The sequence below is a fragment of the Mchenga conophoros genome, linkage group LG8 (genome assembly GCF_057382185.1).
Source record: "Mchenga conophoros isolate Kocher_MC1m ecotype Shallow Benthic linkage group LG8, M_conophoros_male_GT1.1, whole genome shotgun sequence".
NCBI lineage: Eukaryota > Metazoa > Chordata > Actinopteri > Cichliformes > Cichlidae > Mchenga > Mchenga conophoros.
Genome location: NC_140533.1, coordinates 21,715,981 through 21,737,030, shown reverse-complemented (window position 1 = coordinate 21,737,030; position 21,050 = coordinate 21,715,981). Strand labels below are relative to the sequence as shown.

Here is a 21,050-nt window from a genome sequence, read left to right as displayed (position 1 = left end):
AGCATTTTGTGCAATGCTTTCTTTAGCTTCCCCATTTCTCTAATTTTACAGTTTTAAGCACAAATGTCCAGCTCTGACAAATTCAGCATTTTCTGTCAAACCACTTCCTACATACTAGTTTTACTCTGGCGGTACACAAATGTTATTTCTACACACAACTCAAGACTCAAAGTGATGTGACTTCAGTTAGTGATTCACGCAGCCACCACAGGATCCTTGGCAGGTATTTTATTTCATATATAGACGCTTTCTGTAATCAAATGTGAGTGCAATCAAACAACAGCAATACAAACATTACCAATGCAGTCTGAGAACCAAGAACAGGGTTAAAACAGGGAGTTCACTCACTCTACACAGCGAGCAGCTAGTAACCTCATGGACAACATCCAAAACAAAGGAGAGAAAAAAACAAGGACAGTCTGCTGTCATGTGCACCTCCAACCGTCATGGTGGGGAGGAAGACTGAGGAGACTACTGAACTGCCTCCACCCCTTCTCCCCAATCCAAACCATCAACCGCGACGCCATGAGTCCAACTTGCCCGCGGCTCTTCAGTGATAACCTCCCATTTCCCCATCATGATTATCATTGTCATCAACCTAACAAAAACAAGAAAAATAAAATCCAAATCATCTCTGCTTTTCAAACCTCAGGAGCCTATCAGTGTCCAGAGGTCCCTCAGGTTTAGTCCATCTCAACCAATGGCTGTCCATCCAGGTCGATTAGAAAAACCACGTAGCTGTACATGTAGAACCAAAGTCCTCATGCAGTGCCCTGCGAAGGTGGCACATCACATACGTGCACAGGTGGAAGAGGGGAGGGGGTGTGGGGGGTTTATGGTTTAGAGTGTCAGTGTGAGATAGAGGGAGTGTGTGTGTGTGTGTGTGTTTGTGTCTTTTAAGAGGGAAGAAGCAAATGTGTTAGGTGTTTATCAGACCTAGGAGCACAAAAAAAAGTCCAGGAGACGAAGAATTACATACAAAGTCTTTATCCACCATTTGTCTCCTCTTGGCCCTCCTCGAAACACTCTCACACACAAACACTCTCGCATACACACAAACGAACACGCACCACACACACACGATAGGTCCTCATGTCATTGTGAAGTCAGGCATCAACATTCAAGAAAAGAAAAGAAAAACAAAAACACCTCAATGGTAAAAATCATCTCTACCATCACAATGCTTCAGTTCATAAAATATTTTTTCAGAGAAGTGATTCAGGTTTTTCCTCCAGGTTTAAAGCAGTATGCGTGTGTGTAGTAGTTGTCTTCGTCATCGTCTTTGTCCCACTGCTGCAAACACACACACACACACACACACACACACACAACCAACATACGCACACTCACGCGCTCCAGCACACACCACGTGTCCTCTTTTAGTGGAGAAAGACATGGCGCAATGGAGAGACACTCCTCCTCCCCGAGTGGACGCACGGATCACCAGGAGGAGACGGGGTTTCTTGCCGCAGCTACCAAGGGTCATCCAGGTCACCGGCACTCTGGGTGAGGAAAGAAAAGGAAGAGAGGTGTGCCAGAGTTGTTATTGTCAAGTCTATCATTGTATGTAGTAATTAAACTGCTCCAGAAGCCTTAAATAATGGCAAACCTTTAAACCTCACTGTCCCCCTCCCCTCCCCCCTTTTTTAATATATTCAAATTGAATGGCTAATGGTGGAAAGCCGTTATATTCCCCTGCACAACCAGAACCTCTGATGACTCACCTTGCGGAGAATCACGAGGCCAGCTGTCAGACTGAAAAACAGGGGAGGAATGGAGAGAATGGAGTCCCTATAGTCTACATGGCTTCCTCTCGCTCCTCGCTCAGTTTGAGTTTTCAAACCTGAGAGCTGCTTTTGTTTTAAAGGAGACAACTCTTTAAAATGTCTTCAAGCAGCCGAGACGAGGTCAAGGCTCGAGCTAACAGCTGACAGAGGAGAGCAAGGAAGCTTCAGCAGTTTCCGAATACTTCACAGCCTACACAGACACATACACAACACAATAAACGGAGTAAAGGTCTACTAAAAGTGTCAGGGAACAGTCCTGTATCAAATGTCACCATGTTGCATTGGGATTGGAATGCTTAATCATGAAAAACAATCACTTCTGAATGGAAAAATGTCAACTTTGAACCCCTGATCTGCAAGATGACTGATTTGGTACAGGGCCTAAACGAAAAATAGAAAAAAATAAACCCCAAGACATAAATACATACAGTTAGTTTACAGTGAGACACTTGACACAAATCATTGCATTATACCTCAAATCCTTTTTATTTCTTATTTGCAGAACTAACCTGTTCCACACAACCACATAGAAATCATAGAAATACAGCTCATACATACAGGCGCGAGCACGCACACACACGCACGTACGCCGTTTAGCATTACCTCCCCTCTGATAGTTAAGTGCTTTAGATATTGAAAAGGTAAGTGCAGCGCATGCATTACCAGAATACAGGGCTTGTACAGACTCACAATAACCTCCATCTACCTGAATAAGAATAAACCCTGCAGGTCAAGCAGTCAGTTTCAATATATCTTTTACATCGAGGTAAGTGTTTAAGATTGACTCGATCTGTACAGGCAATGGCACAACCTGTGAGGAATATAATATGCTGCAATGTGGGTTTTTAAACAAAAGCTAAAAAGGACTCTTGGAAAACCTTGATTATTAATAATACCTTGAACTGAATACAGACAGAGAGCCATCGCACATGAAACAGTATGACATCAGCCGTCCCACCGATATGTATACGTATCACTTTTGTAAGGTAAGATCGAGAAGGCAGGAATACTTGTGGTCGCCATCCCACATGGTGTGCTACCTTTAGACTGACAGAACTGATGTAATCAAAGCAGAGGAGTCCCAATGTCACCCATGTCCTAATCTTATCAGCAGTTACCAGTTTTTACAGTTTGCCTTTCACTGATCGATGCAGTGAAAAGCAGCTTTGGAAAAACTGCCAACAATAGGTTTGCAACATAGACTGTAAACAAAAGATAGCCACCATTATCTCGCCCGTTGGTTAGTGAGTTTTTACTGTTTTTGTATTCAAACTGGATTACAGAAGCGAGAAGGTAGACCCACCCTAAAGCATACACTGGTTTATCCACATTTTTGACCTGAATTGGGACCAAAATTTACAAAATGAGCATAATTTTGTATTACATATGACTTGAAACTACAAATTGAGACCATAAAGCCTCCACGGAGTCATATAGCAATAAGTAGGAGTGCATTTTTAAATGTATAGAACAGGAGTCGCTCTCCCCTGCTGGGAATTAGAAGGAATCCAGGTTTATGGCACTTCTACATACTTTACTTTTCAGACCCGGAACTACGTTCATCTTTTATATACAGTCTATGGTTCCACAGGTTATACTAATTAACGCTAACGTTCTGTTAGTAAGGCCCACGTTTCCAGTTTAAAATACTAGTGCTAAGCTGTGAACACGCCATCCAATCAAACAGCTGTTAGTACAAATGTAGGTCGCATCATACAATGTAGTGCTTAGCATTTTAAGATAATGTGGCTATGCGCGTGTTGCTGTAAAAACATAACAAAACAAACAAAAACACCTCAGTGCATGACTAAACATTTTTAGGGAGAACTATAATTGCTGCTCTGGCACCAAAATTTTATCCACTTAATAACTTTGCTTTCTACTGTTCAAAGAGCCTGAGTCTGAACATTTACACCCCCACCGCACTCTACCCCACCAACAACAGTATCAAGCGATTTATTATTTTTTATGTAATCATGTGGAAGCTGCAAAGACTTAATTTGCATCCAGACTGGTTTGAACAACCTACCATCGCTGAGCAGCTGATGGACTGTGTAACTGTCAAGTATCGCAAGCAATCAGAAACACACGTTTCAGTAGTGATTACTGGGCTCTTGCTCGGTCACTCAAACTCATGCAGACACACACATAAACACACATACAAAAATACAAGAAGAGTGTGTTCTGAGTCTGTAGATGGAGTAGGCCTGGAGACAGTGCAAAAGGTTGCACAGCTGCAGTTCAGAATGTCTCCTCGTGTTTTCTTTGTCAGTTCCTCCACTGTATGAAGGTGTGGGGGTGAGGCTTAAGGGTGGGAGTGAGGGTGGGGTCAGCCAGAAGCAAATACTGATAAATGTAAGCCATAGAGTGCAATGTTCACTTTGGCTTCACTAGCCACTTTTGCTTGTTACATTTTTATTTTGTTTACCATGAAAATTAGTTAATAAATCTGCTTCTGTGATCAAGTTTAAGTTTGGGAATCCAAGCCAAAGTGGTCAGAAGAAACAAAAAGGAAGAAAAATCAAAGAGTCCACATCTAAGGTATATAGATATATATATGTATGTCTCAGATACAGAACTTGAATGGACAGAAAAGCCCTTTTTGTTGTTCCTAATGAATTATTCAAATACAAAGCTGGACGTGGCCATTCAAGTTCTGCGATGAAGGACAGAGGAGGAGAGGTCATAGCACATCTCACTAGAGCTCTGGGATAGGATGGATGAGAGGGTGGTTGGGTATACAGGCAGGTGGTCAGTCAGAGGAGGGATCAGACTTTGGGATGGGCTCGTCTTGGCTGGCCTCCAGCTCTGCAATGGCGGGTGAGGGCGGGGGCGAAGGGGGAGAGGGAGGGGAGGCGGGTTCGTCCTGGTTGTCACAGTCGTCGGTCGTCCTCCTTCTCTCCCCTGCTCTCTCAACAGCACTCTCCCCCCGCAGATGGTAGGTAGCGAGGGACTCCTCCAACACCGAGCGGTACTGCCCCCGGTGGTGCATGCGGAACTGCCGAAGAGCCTCCAGCAGATGAGCTGCCGTGCTGCCACCTCCCTCCTCACTCTCCTCCTCCTCCTCCTCTCCCCCCGCACAGGCCTGAGGTGACACGCCAGGGTCAGACTCTGCAGGCACGCTCCATTGTCAAACACACACCAGCACACACATATATATATATTTATATACACACGCGCACACACACACATATCACCTTACAATCAGCGGCACATCACACACACAGACATCTACCACACAACAGCATCACAGCATCAAGAGACATACTTGCACCAGACGGACAGGCCCATGCAAACGCTACCTCTGACCCTCTGACCAACAGTCCTTTGTGAGATTTGCTGTGTAGTGTAACGAGGGGAGGGGGAATTCATCAGTACCCACAAGCCCAAAGAAAAGAGCCTGCAAGGCTAGACTCCACTGATATTAATACAACAAATACACCCATGCATTTATGCACACACTTCTTCACATTCACCCTGGTGGGCCGTTCAAGACCTGACACTGATCTCGTCTTCAGAATGAAGATGTTTGTAAAAACGCCTGCAGCCTTCCTTAAAAGATGCTGGATGTGGGATTCTCTGCTCTAACATCATATCCATTTCCTGCAGTATAAACAGAGTGCTGAAGTTTAAAACGTTTCCAGTTGCTGTTATATTATTTGCAGCTGTAAATACTTCATACCATTTCTTTTTATTTATCTCTTAATAGTGACGGTGCGGTGTTACATATCGTAAATTACCCGAAAAAAAAAAAAAATCAGCCCAGTTGTATGATTTAATTTGATTGTCTGCAATAACATTAAAACATTTATTTATAGAAGGTGCTAAGAAAAAAAATCTGTGACTCTGCCCTTAAAAACAAACAAACAAACAAAACAAAAAACTTTTGTGCTATCCAGATTAGATGGCTTTGTGGAAGTCCCTATCTGACCAAATCATTGTGGTTAAAGGTGCAAAATGAGCCAAAATTAAAAAATGACAACTTAAATCTGAGGTGGGTTTTAATTTTTTAAAGAACATTAGGATCACATCCCATATAAATGTGCTTGAATAGACAAATCAATATTTTTGAGCAGAATCATGATGCCGAGGGAGTGTTAACATTTAATTCAACTTAATTTACATAATCTTTGGCTTGAGATTTCTTAGACAAACACAGCGAGCACAATGCAGCATGGGTACTTTAATTATTGGGTAATTAAAGCACAGATGATCCTGACATTGTTTTCGTAAGCCGTGTGCATACCCGTTCTATGTAACAGAAGAATAATATCTCTAATCTTATTTTTTATTTACACCGATTTCCACATAGTCAAAAAGACATGAGACAGAAAACAGTAAGAAATCCTAAGGCCTCTCTGAGATCGATACGGCTGTTGGGAGGATTTCTGCAAAATTTAGACACAGATTTGAATTATATTTTTACAAGATGTGAGGCTAGGCCTAGCTTAAAATTAGAATTTTGGATTTCGATCTATGAATTTTTTGCAGGGATTTTTTAACATTGTGAGAAAGATCAAAAACTGGACATTTCAGGCAGTATGTTCACAAATAAATATCTGATTGAAGACCTTATCTTGAATTTTAGGAAAGTATCAAAACCAAATCTGGGTTCAAATATCTTTCTAGATCTAATCACTCAGTGCTTTGCAGAAGTATGGCTTCCCGATGAGGTGAATAAAACTTTTTTTAAATGTCCTCCAAGCATTTGTTTAAGTGCACACACTGAGTATATGAAACAGAGGAACGAGAATCCACCTTAAATAAGCTGTGACTACCGAGTATATCAGTAACACGAAGTAAATATTTAATGTAACAAATAAAGCTAGCAGGTTCTTTTGAATGACTTTCTGCTGCTAGGTTTCCAAACACAAAAAACCCCCCAAACGTGCATTTTTCAAGCATTAACTATATGAAATCAATGGTTTAAAGGATATGCGCTCGCTGCTGAGAGGTTCAATAGGTTTATCGAGGTCTTATTATACATCCCATTTCGATGATAAATGTGAAATAGAAACAGACGCTTGGAGCTTCAGTGCTTTTCAACGTGGAATGCAGTCAACTGAGGCTCCCTGAACCTGTCAAGGTTATTCCGTTTATTCTATCCTCCGCCCTCTTTCACACTTATATCACATTCATTTTCTCTCGCTCTCACACATACATACAGCGGCACACAGAAAGAGTGTCCTTGTCTGGGCTGGTGTTTGTTTATGAGGTTATGTTGAGGCAGGGTGAAAGGCTGAAGAGGTGAAGGGCGGGGAAGAGTTCAGAGACAGGTTAACTCACCCCTTCTTCTTCTCTGTGAGGGTTCAGCCTGTTGTACACAGCCTCGATCACACTCCGCCTGCAAACACACAAACAACACATAGTTTCCTGCTTACAGGAGACAAACAGCACCGACATAATGCAGCTTCTGTTCGCTCTCAGTAAATGTATATTGATTGAGGACTTAATGGAGCTAAAAGCGACTTTGTCAATTTTAGAGAATTCACCATTCATGCATATGACACTCTGTAATCTCTTCATTCATGTGTGCAGTCAGTTAATGTTGTGTTTTCTGCATGTGTTGGCTTTTTAATGTTTATCCAAAGTTGTTGTGGATGCAACTAAAGGATGCAGACACTTGCGTTTCTCAGTGTTTTATCGTCATCAAATCTTGAAAGGCTTTTCTTGTATAACTGGATAAATCCCAAACATAAACAATATATACACTTTTGAATTTGATGAAAAAAATCAAAACTTTTCACATCTTTAATCAACCCAGACTATTTTAACTTGTGGGTCATTATATACATCTAATGCTCTCCTAGTAAGACATGTTGCTAAAAACACATCAAACAGATTGACTGCTTATAAACCCAAAGAGCCAGATTTACAAGATGGGGCAAATTAGCATGAGATGGGAGAGGAAAGTTCTGCAAGTGTTCTACTAACAAGGTGCTAGTTCATAAGCAAAGATGCAGCCAATTTATTTCAATAATGACTAACACCATCCATCGACAGCACAAATTAGCGGGTCAGAAATGAGCAGGCGCGATAAGGGAGTGCGTATTCAACCTACTAAAGTAATACAATGTAAGAACAGGTTTTATCTCTGTGTTTAACGACACAACTCGAGCGTCACTTTAGACCAATGAGCAGTTAAATAAGAATTGTTGCTTTTTTGACGTAAAGGCGGAGTCTTCAGTTACAAATTGTTGGGAATTTTAGGTGGATAAATGGCATCTTTGAATATATAAGGTGGCGTATGGGACTGATTCTGTGAAGCGCTGCATTATAAAAAAATACTGGCACCTATGGTATATACTTGAAAATCCTAGGGGACTGACCTCTAACCTTGAGGTCTAGGTTACTGGGAATTTAACTTGTTTGAGATTTTTTGTAGCTGCACCTATGGGATGAATTAAAAATCATCCCATACAACATTTTCAGACAACCTGACCTCTGGCTTGACGTTGACGTCACTGAGATTCGAACTCAAAGAGAGATTTTTAATGGTAATAATTTGAAAATCTTACGCTCCCCATTCCCAAGTTATTGCATTCACAAGCTTAGGTGTTCATTCGGCCTGTCGAGGCGACGACAAAACCATTGTCATGAGCCATTTTGGCTGAAGGGTAAAAACTATTCCACCTTCTAAACCTGAAATATGTTTAACATTAACCAGTAGGATGTGCAATATAAGAATACAAAACCTTACTTTCTGGCAAAGCTGCCTGACCCCTGTGTTAATAAAGTTTCTGTTACTGTGCCATGTATATAAAAACGTGTTTTTTACCTGCATGATGTGTGATGGTGCAGGTAATCGAATGTATCATTTTAACTTAAATTTAAGAGCACTTTAATAGCTATATTTAATAGCTGTATTTTGACAGACATTTTAGGCTGCATGTATTAGCTATATACTAGAGAGAAGGTAAAAAAGCAGTCACAAGACTCCTCACAAGTTCTGTGAACAGATCTCTGTTAAATTCAGTTAAATGTGGTTAGATTTTGATTTTACATCAACAATACCAGTAATCACAAAATACCAGAAATATGGTGAGATCAGATCTAACCATGGCACTCCAAAGCATAACCCTTTACTTGCCCTTCATAACGGCGATAAGAAATGTGCTATGAAAACAAAGCTGTTTTTTGTGACTTGTGAGCGAAGGATTCAACTTCTAGTTCATCGCACAGTGTTAACATTCTGCCGATAAATTTCTATGGAATGAATCTATTCAAATTTTCAAGCCTCATAATAATAACTATATACAAGTTTTAAGTGTAGAAAGAGTAGATTTTTGTTGTATATTTACTTGCTGGCCAGGCCTCCACCAGGAGGAAGGTTCGGGATGTTCTCTGAGGCAATGCTCCTTAGGACAGATACCAGGTCAGGGACTCCAGCCTCTCCACAGTTTCCCATAAGCTCTACAGACAAATGGAAAGATGTCAAGAGCTATAATACAGAAAGTTATACACCATTTTTGGAATTTAACCACCACCTTTCTCTACAAAGGCTGAGAATTCACCCATAGTAAATCAGATAAACCCCTGCTTGCCTTCTGCTGCGGCACTCAGTAGAAGACTTCAAATATTTGTAATACCTAAAAAAGACTTATTATGTCGAAGTTATATAGACAGCACCTAAGCACTGTATGTGGCCTTGTGTGTTTCACTTAACCTTTAGAAACAGGCTCAACTATAACTAAACACTTCACAAAAACCAACCACAAGTTTCAACCGCAACATATCAGACGTGACAGTTTAAATACTAACAAGAAAGATGCTGACAGATAAATAGCAATGTTTCTCTTTTTAAACAACAGTATAAAGACTGTGCTGTTGAACACAATAATAAATACAGTACATATTCTAAATTTTGTTATTATGTTTGTGCTAGAGAAAGTTGTTTTTCTGAGCTTGCAAACTTAGCAAATTGTTTTTTAAGTGCATAACCTTGAACTTTAATTAGAAATTGTGTGTGTGTGTGTGTGTGTGTGTGTGGGGTGGGGGGGACTGAATAAGCATACTAAACTCTTCACAGCCTGGTGGTGAGTGAATGTTGGCTTTTATTGAAAGATAAAAGTAAAGAAAAGGGATGTCCTTAAAGGCAAAATAAGAATTATTGCAAACCCAAAATCATACAGTCATAGTTTGCAGGTTTGTTTGTGTGTGTTCAGAATGCTGACCCTCAACACGGGTTTCCAAGTATTTATCCAATTCCTCTTCCTTCTTCACAGCCTCCTCTGAGATCTTGGGAGCCGCAGAGAAACACACCAGCACCACACTCATATTGTCCCTGCTCCCCTGGAGAGCAAAGATTGGAGAGAGAGAATGAAGAATGCGTTTCTTTAGCTGGAGGGCCAGTGTAAAACACTACATTAATTGGCATTTATAGGACACACACAGTTCCTTGGCCTTTAACCAAATGGGTAGCCACCTTGTCATTACCTTGTAAAACTCCAATTGGTCACAGTAATGTTCTGTAAGTGTACAGTGTCTCATACATCACAAAAGCCGCTGCAGTGGAGGAAATTTATAGCAGCGTGTGGCGTACAGCAAGGTAAAAATAACCAAGGTGCTGTGCACTCACTGATTCTTGGAGTACCCAAGACACAAAATAAGTGATGCAGAGTGTAATAGTCTAATAGATTCTGCTAAAGCCATTGGATAATGAGAGAATTTAAAGCACCAGTGCATTATTCATCACATTGTCTTTCACTGTGAGACATAAAGCATTTTAAATATTTAGATGTGTATTATTTTTGTTACACTCAGCTGCAGTTGTCCATCTTTTACTTTAATATGCTATATTTGGTCTTTTTATATGGCATTAGATTTCTATTACGAAAAGTGGCAGCTGTTTCCCACAAATACACTTCACTTAGGCGAGGTGCCCAGGCATGTGAACTGCTGTCCAAGTGTTTCTGACAACTCATTTAGCACTTTAAAAAAATCCATCAGGGGCATGACACCATCCATATACTTCTGGACAATTGTTCTCTCATATTTGGTAGTTTAGTCAGTGCTAACCCCGACCTGGTCTTCTGTTTCCCAATCAATCAGAAGTTTTTATAATCCCTTATCAGATAGTCTGAGTCTAAGATTGCAGGATGAGATTCCAACAGTAGTCTTTTTTTCTGCTCTGGAGATTCCAGCATAAACCGGACGGCCACTTTAACTGGAGCCTACAGCTAGTGGAAACTCCTTCATATGCTGCTACACTGAGCTCACTGAGTCTTCAGAGTTAAACAAGGACAACCAGCTGCAATTGGAGTCAGTCTTCATTTTTCAAACAGTATTGTTTAAGATGCGTGTCTCTCTGACACCCTCAGAAATAGCTTTTGGATTTACTCTAATAACCAGATCTGCTCTGACATTTGGTATACTAGAGTAAATAGTCTTCAAATACTTTCCCACCAGAGCAAATCAGCCTTCTAAACAGATTATTACCTACACATTCACCAAGCTATTGTTGGTTTGCATGCAACAAGTAATCTTTCAGACATTTGTAACTGTGATACAGCTCGGCCCCATGGAAATACATTAAAGTAAAATTTTGCATTTAAAATCATAATCCTATCAGTAAAACTAGTCAAAACAACTCTGTTTCTGCCCACTTTCACCTTAAATGTACACCATATATGAGAAACAACTTACCTTATGCAAGCAGGTGTCCACCACTGAGTTACAGACCTTCTCAAGGTCGTCACACACCAGAAGTCGTGAATGGACAAACTCACACAGCTCCTCGTTGGACATGACATCCCAGATCCCATCGCACGCCAGGACTATAAACTCGTCTCCTTCGGCTACCCGCTCCAACACACATACCTCAGGCTCGGGGCTCACCAGCTGCTCCGTGGGGCCCTTACCATCCACACATTTGTAGTCGTAGTCCCCCAGGGCCCGGGACACAGCCAGGGAACCGTTTACCCTCTGGATCATGACTGAGCCGCCAGCATTCTGGATGCGCTCCTTTTCACGTGGGTTGCAGGGCTTGTGGTCTTGGGTGGAGAAGCCCACCTTGCTGTCTCGACTAAGCACAGCCCGTGAGTCACCGCAGTTAATGAAGTAGAGGTGGGTCGGGCTGAGCAACACGCATACTGCCGTTGATCCGCTGCGGTCCAGGCCCTGCCGCAGGTCTGAGAAGCTGCGCATATACTCGTCAATGTTCAGGAAGCCAGAGCGGATGCCGTCTTTCACGCCTTCCACGGAGCTGGGTCCTGAAGCAAATTCAGCCCCTCCTGACAAGATGTGCTCCAGCAGGTGACCAGAACAGTAGTTGGCCACCCGGGAGCCAGCGTGACCATCGTAGACAGCAAAGAAAGACCAGTCGGTGAGTCCATGGGGAAGACCCACCACAGCTGTGTGGGCGTCCTCCATTTCCACCCTCCAGCCTTGCATGGAGCTCAGGCCGTAACGCAGCCCATTGCCCTCACCGTGGGCACTATGTTTCTCCGTCTTCGGCTTGTCCAGGAATGCACCCATTGCTGCCTATAGCTAGAGAGTGGAAGAGAAGAAGGCAACTCAGTAAACATTGCACTATAAACAGCAAAGACAAAGAAAATAGTATCTCTTGCACAAAGTCAGTAACTTTGACCACACCATAAACACCAACTTTGTAAGTTTTTGAGTTAGACCTATAGCCAGTGCTCCCACACATAGACTTTCCTATAGGTAACGACCAAGGTATGTTAGTCCAAGTAATTCTATCATGTTTCTGTATAGTAAACATTCCACTCATCCTTTCAGTTTTCTGTTTCCCTAATGACAAACTGACTAGGCAACTATTGTGGTAGTTCTCAATATCACTGAATGTCTTCTCCATAATGTCTATTGATTGGATAGACTGTTTCATTTTCATTTGGCTGTTTAGCGGATCATCTACCTCAATCTCACGAGGTAGCTTGGATAAAATGAGATGGCTACATCAGCAAGGGCGCTATAAGACCTTCTCCAAATTGCACAACACTGGACATTATATTCTTCATTTCCAGTTAATACTTGTACAGCTGCTGTTATTGTGTATATATTTATTTATATTTCTTCATACATTCTTATATAGTTCTATATTGTGCATTTTGTTGTACAGTTATTTTATTTTCAACTTTAATTTATATATTTTATCTTATTCTTTCCCAGTTAAATTTACCCTTCATTCTAATTTGTGTTGTACAGTTATTTCATTTTTAACCTTAATTTATATTTTATTCCCTCCTAGTTAAATTTACCCTTTTTAATTTTTCATATTTATTTCCTATCTTATTCCTTTTTTTTTCTTTAGGTCACGAGCAGTTGTCCAAGCATTTCACTACATATCGTACTGTGTATGACTGTGTACGTGACAAATAAAATTTGAATTTGATTTGAACAAATCAACATGTGAACCAAAATAACTGCCCAAGATGGAGGCAGATGATCAACTGTGGTAAACACTAGCAAGAAGCCAAAAGAAGAATAAGACGATGGATTTTTGTTATAGATAATTTAAGAACGCGTTGGCACACACGTGTGCACCCTGTGAAAATAATTATTTGGACAGAGACAACTTCTTACTAATTTTGGTTCTGTGCACTACAGAGTCTACACATTATGTCCATGTACATAACTGGAACATGTTAGTGTTCAAAGATATATAGAACTAACTGTATTCCAGTTGTGTGGGAAACCCTCTGCACTGATAAACTCATTAAGTTGATGCATGTTATCATATATGAATAACTGCACATACTGACCAAAAAACTATACATTGAAGGTCTTCACGTCAGTTCCAAATTCTAAACTTTAACTCCCATGTTGTAAAATGTAATAATCCAGAATTGTTCAGACTATGCTTAGAAAACAGCAATACTGAAATAAACAATTAATGACTGCATTTATAAATCTTATTGTACACGTTTGATAAAAAGCCATTTTCAGTTCACAGATCACAACTTTGGCAGTTCTATAACAGAATAGAGATGGCACGATACCACTTTTTTATGTCCGATACCGATATCATAAATTTGGATATCTGCCGATACCGATATGAATCCGATATAGTGTTTTTTAATCAACAAAACTGTTTTTTAAATATCTTGCTGCATTTTGTATAAGTTCATACTCAAGTTTAAAACAACAACTACACTAAAGCTATTCTGTTATACCTGTATGCAAAAAAAAATATTTCATAGTTCAGCAATACTGATCAATCTAATAAACTTAAACCTACACCATCCTCCCTATTCTGGTATTTTAAAGAGTACTTAGCATATATATTAAGCAACCTAACTAATAGAGTTCCAACTCCCAGCAACAATAAAAATAAATAAATAAAAAATAGGGAACCACCCCTCATGATGCTTAATCGACGTAATCAACCTTAATTTGATGCAGTGTGAAAAAAAATGCACAGAAATCAATTATTTTTCAAGAAATATTAAATAGATTCAACATCTTTCTTCAACAAAATTGCAGACTGCACAGATGGTACCTTCCCAAAGGAAAAAGTACTATAGCTTACTAGGGTATATATATTAGACTTAATAGTCACTATATACAGTAATGGACTTCTATTCATTTTACATCAAATTAAAACTTTGGGTGTCAGATAATTATTTATTAAAAGCTAGACATTTTAAATGAGAATAAGAAAGAAAAGTATGTCTTTGTGCCCCCTTTTCCCTGTTCATGCCCTATCGGCCCCCCTGGCTAAACTTTGCTAGATCCGCCCCTGCACAGTTACCAGCGTCAGCTACGTAGAAAAAGATCCTCGAGTAGAAAGTAATATTAAATACATTCTAACAATAGCTGATCAAGCTTAAACGTGCTGCTGTTGTTCAGCCGCTGGTTTCCTCTTTCTGGTGCAAAGTGGGCCAAAAGCAAACTAGAGTCACGGACTCCCGACAGAAAAGCCGATCAGCTGATCGTTAAGCAGTTTCATGATTGAAGTAGCAGCAAGAAGAGGCAGTCGTTTGTTAAGCTTAACGCAGGAATGCTTTACAAACATTCAGAGATGGACTTACACACTTGCTTTACTTCTCTCGGGATAACTTTATCGGAGATGAAATGCCGGGTTGCTAGCGAAGCTCCACATGCTATCCAGACCACCGACAGGTCCCGCATGCCACAGCCGCTCTATCACGTGATGCATACTGCTCCAACGTGCTAACGTTCTGAGGTGAGTTACGGGGTGTTGCAAGTTTTGTGAGGTGCTTTCGTGATATTTAATGGATCGGATTACATTTTTTATTTTTCTCCGATATCTGATCCAGTAATTTAGGTCAGTATCGGACCGATACCGATACGTAATATCGGATCGGTCCATCTCTATAACAGAACACAACATTCTAAAGTGCATATAATAATGTGCTTTGTACTATAAATCTCTCTAAATCACCGGTTTTTGATGTCAGTAGTTCAGTAGGTTGCTTCATACCGTGAGTACTGAAAGCTTTTAATTACTCAATGGAGGGTGAGAGCCAGAGATCCTGACAAGACAAAGATAGCTGAGGAGGAACCACAGAGTCGAGGATTACACTGTGGAAGCTTCACCCAGCACACAGAACCTCTTTCACTCTGAACACACAGTAACTAATACCATTAGTTAACTTGTTGTCGGGAAGTGGAGAGGCATTACTGAATCAGCAGGGCATAGATTCTCTGCTGCCAAGAGCTGAATTAAATCTCACTTTGAGTCATGTTTGGTCTTTTCCTCAACATAAACCTTGTTCACTTAAAAAGAACCGCAGAACCTCTTTGTCCATGAGTTAATCACAATCAGCCTTTTAATTATTAAAGCCAGTGGCATCAGGCGGGCAGACGTCATTAGTTCTTAACATTTCAAGGCCCTGTGTATCCACGATTTCAGGAGAGATTTTACTGCAGTGGAAAGTTAGCAAGTATGCTATGTTATGATGCAACAAATGCAGAGAAACTGTAGGACTGCTCATTAGGAAGCAATTTACTAGAAATGTACAAGCTTTTGTCATCTCTGTACCTTGCCAAGGACATTGTGTGTTGCTTTTGCAACAGCTGAGTCGGGCTCAACTTATCTGATGGAAAACCCTATACTGTTAGCACACCAGCTGTGAAAACAGCAGATTCATTTGAAGTCTATACTTTGCTAATCTATCTTTTACTAGTTTACTACCTATAAAAGGTAAATGACAGAGCATGAGAGAAACCATGCTACGTCACTACAAAGGGTCAGCAGTTATTTGAGGTTTGCTACATTACAGTACTTCAATCTTAATCGCGATTTAATGGCAAAGAATGATTAAGTGAGTTGGAAATAATGGGAAAGCTGCATTATAATGTTGTGCTGAAGACATGTCCTTCAAAGATTTTACTGCACTTAGAGTAGGGCTGTAACCCTTCTGAAACTAAGATCCAAATCACCAGACAAACAGCTGTTTGTCCCTAGTTAAATGTCCATGTTCATGAAGAAGTCATCAGACCTAACTCTGGTAACTCTTGCTGACTGTTGAAAAAATAAGCATGACCCAAAAGACAGTTGTGAAGAGTTAATACACCCCATAAATAAATCTCCAGTAATGTAGTGAAATGTCATCATAACTGACATAACTGTTCACTGTTTGTGTGTGAAAAGGTCAAATAAGTACACACACTTACACCCTTACCTAAAGGGCAAACAGAAGGGAAAAAAACTTGCATAACTGCAAATGACAGCAATACCCAAGAGAGACTCTCACATTAAGCTGAAAGTGCAAATAAAGTTGTTAAATCAACACAATTTTTGTTCTTCTGTCCATTTACTAAACGATATTTAGTTAAAGCCTTCAACATTTAATAATGATCCCCATGTCTTCATCATAACTAGGAATAAAGCCAATTAACTACTGGCACAGCACTCAGGCCAAATCCAAGGTAAACGCACTGCTATTGAGACTAAAAAAAGCTGGATATGTTTTAATACCTCTAATGTTGAAATTAGGAATGTTTCTAGCAACTAATTTACAAATTATTTAAAGTAGACAAGGAAACAATAGCTGACTAGTCTAAAAATAAGAACATACTAAAAAGATCATCAGATTGGTGAACTGTCCAGGGTGTACCCTGCCTCTCGCCCTATGGTAGCTGGGATACCAATATGAAAATTGGTGGCTAGATCATGATACCCACTACAGTCTCCAAAACCTTCCTTTTACTTTTCTCTGGTATTTTCTCTTCGCATGAATCAATTCAGACCTAAATGTGAGCAACTGCTACAGTATGGGGCGATTCACAAAACGCATGGTTGGTGTTACACTCACGAGATCTCGAAATCAATGAAAAGCTATAAAAATCAAAAGAGCCTTGACTGCATATTGACTTTTCACTGGGTGTTACTTCCCACATGAGTTCGCACACTCGCGCACACACACAAAGACACACAGCGTGACGGCCATGTGCCCAAAAAAGGTTGGTACGTGCAAGGAGTGACTACAGCTGGTTTCACGTATGTGTGTGTGTGCGTTTGTGTCTGCTCTGCGCATGCGTGCAGTGTCATAGTCTATGTGCGAGAAAAAGATACTCTATAAATACGCCAGGATGGTTTAGATTTCATGACTAGGGTGAGGAGTTGAACCATGCCATTGACATTTTTTAAACTGCTTTCTTGCTACGTGATTATGACAACTAGATTTTCTAAATTAAGCTCATATTTTCCACTCTTGTGTAGCCTGTATTTTAATGTACTGTATGTTAAGAAAAAGCACTTAGACGTGCTATGAGAAAGGGACAAACGTGTTATGTTCACCCACAGTGATTCTCTCTAAAAATAAAACAAACACACTGCTATTGCCTAGCAACCACCCACCCTGCAGTGCAAACATCCAGCCTAGGCTTCATTCAGCGACATCCCCTTCTCTATGTCTTTCTCTGTCTAAAAGAAATACACACACACTCTCAGCTGCTTGGTAGGGAGAAGAGAGAGGAGTTGCATCATCCATCCATTAAAGCAGTTGCAGCAGCCAGCCCTGAAAGGAGACATGCAGACTGCAAGAACACATGCAGATATGATGAGGTATCTCTGGCTGATAATGGCTGTTAATAAACTGCTGGCAAAAAACACGTACACAGAGAAGAGAAAAGCTGGGAAATATCTGGACTATGACATCAAACTGAAACTAGCAACTCTCAACTACTTAACCCCCCCTTAAAACTGCTATCACGCATACAGTAACCACAGGTCGAAACAGTCACCCCCGATGCTGAAACACACGCCTGCCAAAAACCACTGGCTTTGAAAAGGGAAGTGGAAGGTCGGGGATTACATAATGCTGCAGAGAGTCCAAATGCTCTGCTCAGAGCAGCCACATTCATACGAAACAGCCATCCTGTTCAATAATAGTAGCTCACAGGTTTCAGCATTATCCATATATACACTATAACTCACTGGTTTTCACCTAATCCGACTGATTTATATAAATGTGTGTGAAGGTTGGTTACAACTTTACATGTTAATAAGAAGAAGATTTAAGACATTTCATTCGCTCCAGGAACTTCAAGACCTTTACACTGCTTCCCGTCTATAAAAGGTTTACTTTGGCTCAAAACCAGTCTTTTGGGAGTGACTGTCAAGGCTAAGAAACCTGTGTTACCTGACCTAACAGAAGTCTATGCATTTTAGACTTGAATAACTTAAACCCCACTTCAAAAATGGCTGTTTAAAATCACAGTCCTATTTTATTCTTTTTATTTTATAAGGAAAAACTCAGTATTTCCAATATCCAATTTTTGTTGAGTAATACAAATTGACATGTGCTCCTGCCTTGATAAATAACAGTGTCTTTATAGAGAGCACAATAAGGGATTACTTTTAAGATGGTTAAAGAGGACACAGCCAGTTAGTCAGTTGCCTGGTGATTACCAATAGCCCAGCCCTTGGGGCTTTATACTGCTGCTGGAAAACATAAGCCTGCTTCATTGACAAGTTTTTCCAAGGTACTGTTTATAAACTTTCTTGACATTTACAAAATATAACAAACCATTATATTTAACTGCTGTGAAGAGCAAAGCCACAGAACAAAGTTGCTGCCTAGCAAATAAACAGGACACAGACTGAAGGAGGCAGCGAGCAGTATTTTCCAAATATACACTTGCCACTCAGGTATACTAATGGCCACCCAAGTATATTTTTATTTTATTTTATTTACACAATGGCCTTAAAACTGATATAGTTTTGAAAGTTCAATCTTTCCACTGACAGTTCTTAAAGTATAGCATTTCCTTACTGCCAGGTAGGTCAGTTTGCTGTTGTGGCAGTCTTCTGTATCATTTAGCTGTCTTGAATCTCTGACTTAAACTCCACCATCTTAATTGCTGTGAGCACTCACTCTAGCCAGAACCTAGTGTAGGTGATGACGTGATGCTGCTATGCTGAAGTTGATGAGTAGAACAGGAACAATCATTACCTGCTGTGAGGTCCAAGATGGTGGAGTTGAAGTCTCTTTGCTGGATACTTAACAAGCTGATTGTCATATTTGCATTTCTTCCTCGTTTATTTAAATTAGCATGTGTAAGCATCAGTTTGCATGTATGCACATGCACAAGCTTCAGCACAAATGCAATAGTACCACTAAGAGAGACTAAATACAAGCTAGCGCATTATCTTAACATTACTATTATTTACTAACATCAACTTCGAAAAAACAAACATACATTTAAATGATTGGTATTCCCACAAATAACTCCCCGTTCTTTTTCCTTGGTGCCTGTACTATTATACAAGTTCAGCATATTCTGAATACCTTTTCCTTATCCGAGTTTACTTACAGCCCCACCAAGCTGTCACACAAAAGTTACTCACTTCATAATTTAACGCACAGTTTCACATGAAAGAGCCAGTGCTGGGAGTATACAGGTTCTGGCAGCAAATGAAGAACAGTAAGATAGGTAATGTCGTCTGTGTGATAAAAAAAAAAAAACACTATAGGTTCTAATAAAGTCTATCCAAACCCTGGAATCAAAGCAGTGAAAAGTACCAACAGTAAAAGTTTACAGAATGATCACTGTCATGGTTCTAATGTGAAGATGTAACTATTATTACTAATTTTCTTTTAGTTTTTATATCCATCTATAAATTTTTAAGTTCATACAAACTTATAGAATAAGTCCAGTTGCTTTCTTTTCCAAACTCCTTAGACTACCACGGCCTTGATGACTGAGAACCAACACAGACTTTGATCAGGGGTGTCAAACCTAAGGGACAGGGGCCAGAATTACCCCAACAGAGACTCCAATCTGGCCCATTGGATGGTTTAGGATAATGTGAAGGACGACATTAATTTTGGACTTTTAACTGCATTTTTAGTTTGTTGGACAACTTGTACAGCAAGACCTTCTCCATGGCCATTTATACTCCAAAGAAATTAAGTAACAGATTTCTGTATTTTACTTCTTACAACTTAAGCCCAAAAGTCATGCAGACAGATTTCCTTCATGTACTACAGTACTGTTTACAGTACAACACTGTTGAATTTGCACTCTTTTTTAATATTAAGAGATCTCATTGATTAAATATGTTGTTACATTTATCATTTAACATCTCCAACACCAATGTTTTGTTATCATATGCAATACAGTTTTAACTATAGTTGTTCAGCTGCAATCCTGGTGGCGTTAAACAGTGTGAGATTAAACAAAGAACAAATAAAAAAATTTAATTTATATCCAGGTTTTAGCTATTGATGTTAAGGCTCAGAACAAGAAAATTGTTTTCAAACTGCTAGCATGTAGAAGGCAAAAAAATAAAAAGTCATAATGAATCTATTTCATATGGATGCTCAGTTAGAAAAAGAAAAAGAAAATATCTGCCAACTGAGGTCCACGGGATCTTCCAGGAATAGTGACACAACAAAAGTCAGCAGGCGGTGATTTCCTGCATGCTGACCTCTCATCTCTGGTGTAAATTGCTTTAAAGCAGGTTAATTCTGCAACATAAGATGGGTGGTAACAAGCGAACCAACCCAACCTCTAATTCTGCTTCACCGTTCTGTCCTCCTAGGGGTCATCTTACTTTATTCTTTCACTGAAGTTGTAAAGCATGTCACTGGTCCATTTGGGCTTTGCCTGGCTTGTCTTGTGAGCATATATGGCCGCCAGAGAGTCTTACGCAGACTGTGCACTCATTTAAATACGTTAAATATATTTAACTTATTAAAAAAATAATAAATTAATGAAGGATCAACAAACGCAATACTAGAATACTGAGTTTTTTCACCTCTCTGCTTATTAGCATAAAAGGAGCTAGCAAGAATAATATGGCTATCTTACATCATTTACACTTTCCTG

General features: G+C 40.0%; 1 protein-coding gene across 2 annotated transcripts in view; it reads right to left on the bottom strand.

The window, feature by feature from the left end:
* Positions 1-213: 213 nt before the first annotated feature.
* ppm1bb (protein phosphatase, Mg2+/Mn2+ dependent, 1Bb) overlaps positions 214-21,050 on the bottom strand; it is a 28,122-nt gene continuing 7,285 nt past the window's right edge. Inside the window, exons 2-6 of one of the 2 annotated variants that reach the window (XM_085284942.1) lie at positions 11,433-12,275; positions 9,962-10,079; positions 9,089-9,200; positions 7,074-7,131; positions 214-1,502 (exon numbers count right to left, since the gene is read on the bottom strand). In XM_085284942.1, the coding sequence (XP_085141068.1) occupies positions 1,473-1,502; positions 7,074-7,131; positions 9,089-9,200; positions 9,962-10,079; positions 11,433-12,263 (1,149 nt within the window). In that variant the 5' untranslated portion in view covers positions 12,264-12,275 and the 3' untranslated portion in view covers positions 214-1,472. Of the gene's footprint in view, positions 1,503-1,584; positions 4,873-7,073; positions 7,132-9,088; positions 9,201-9,961; positions 10,080-11,432; positions 12,276-21,050 lie in introns of those variants that run through there. The other variant, XM_085284941.1, reaches the window with a different exon arrangement.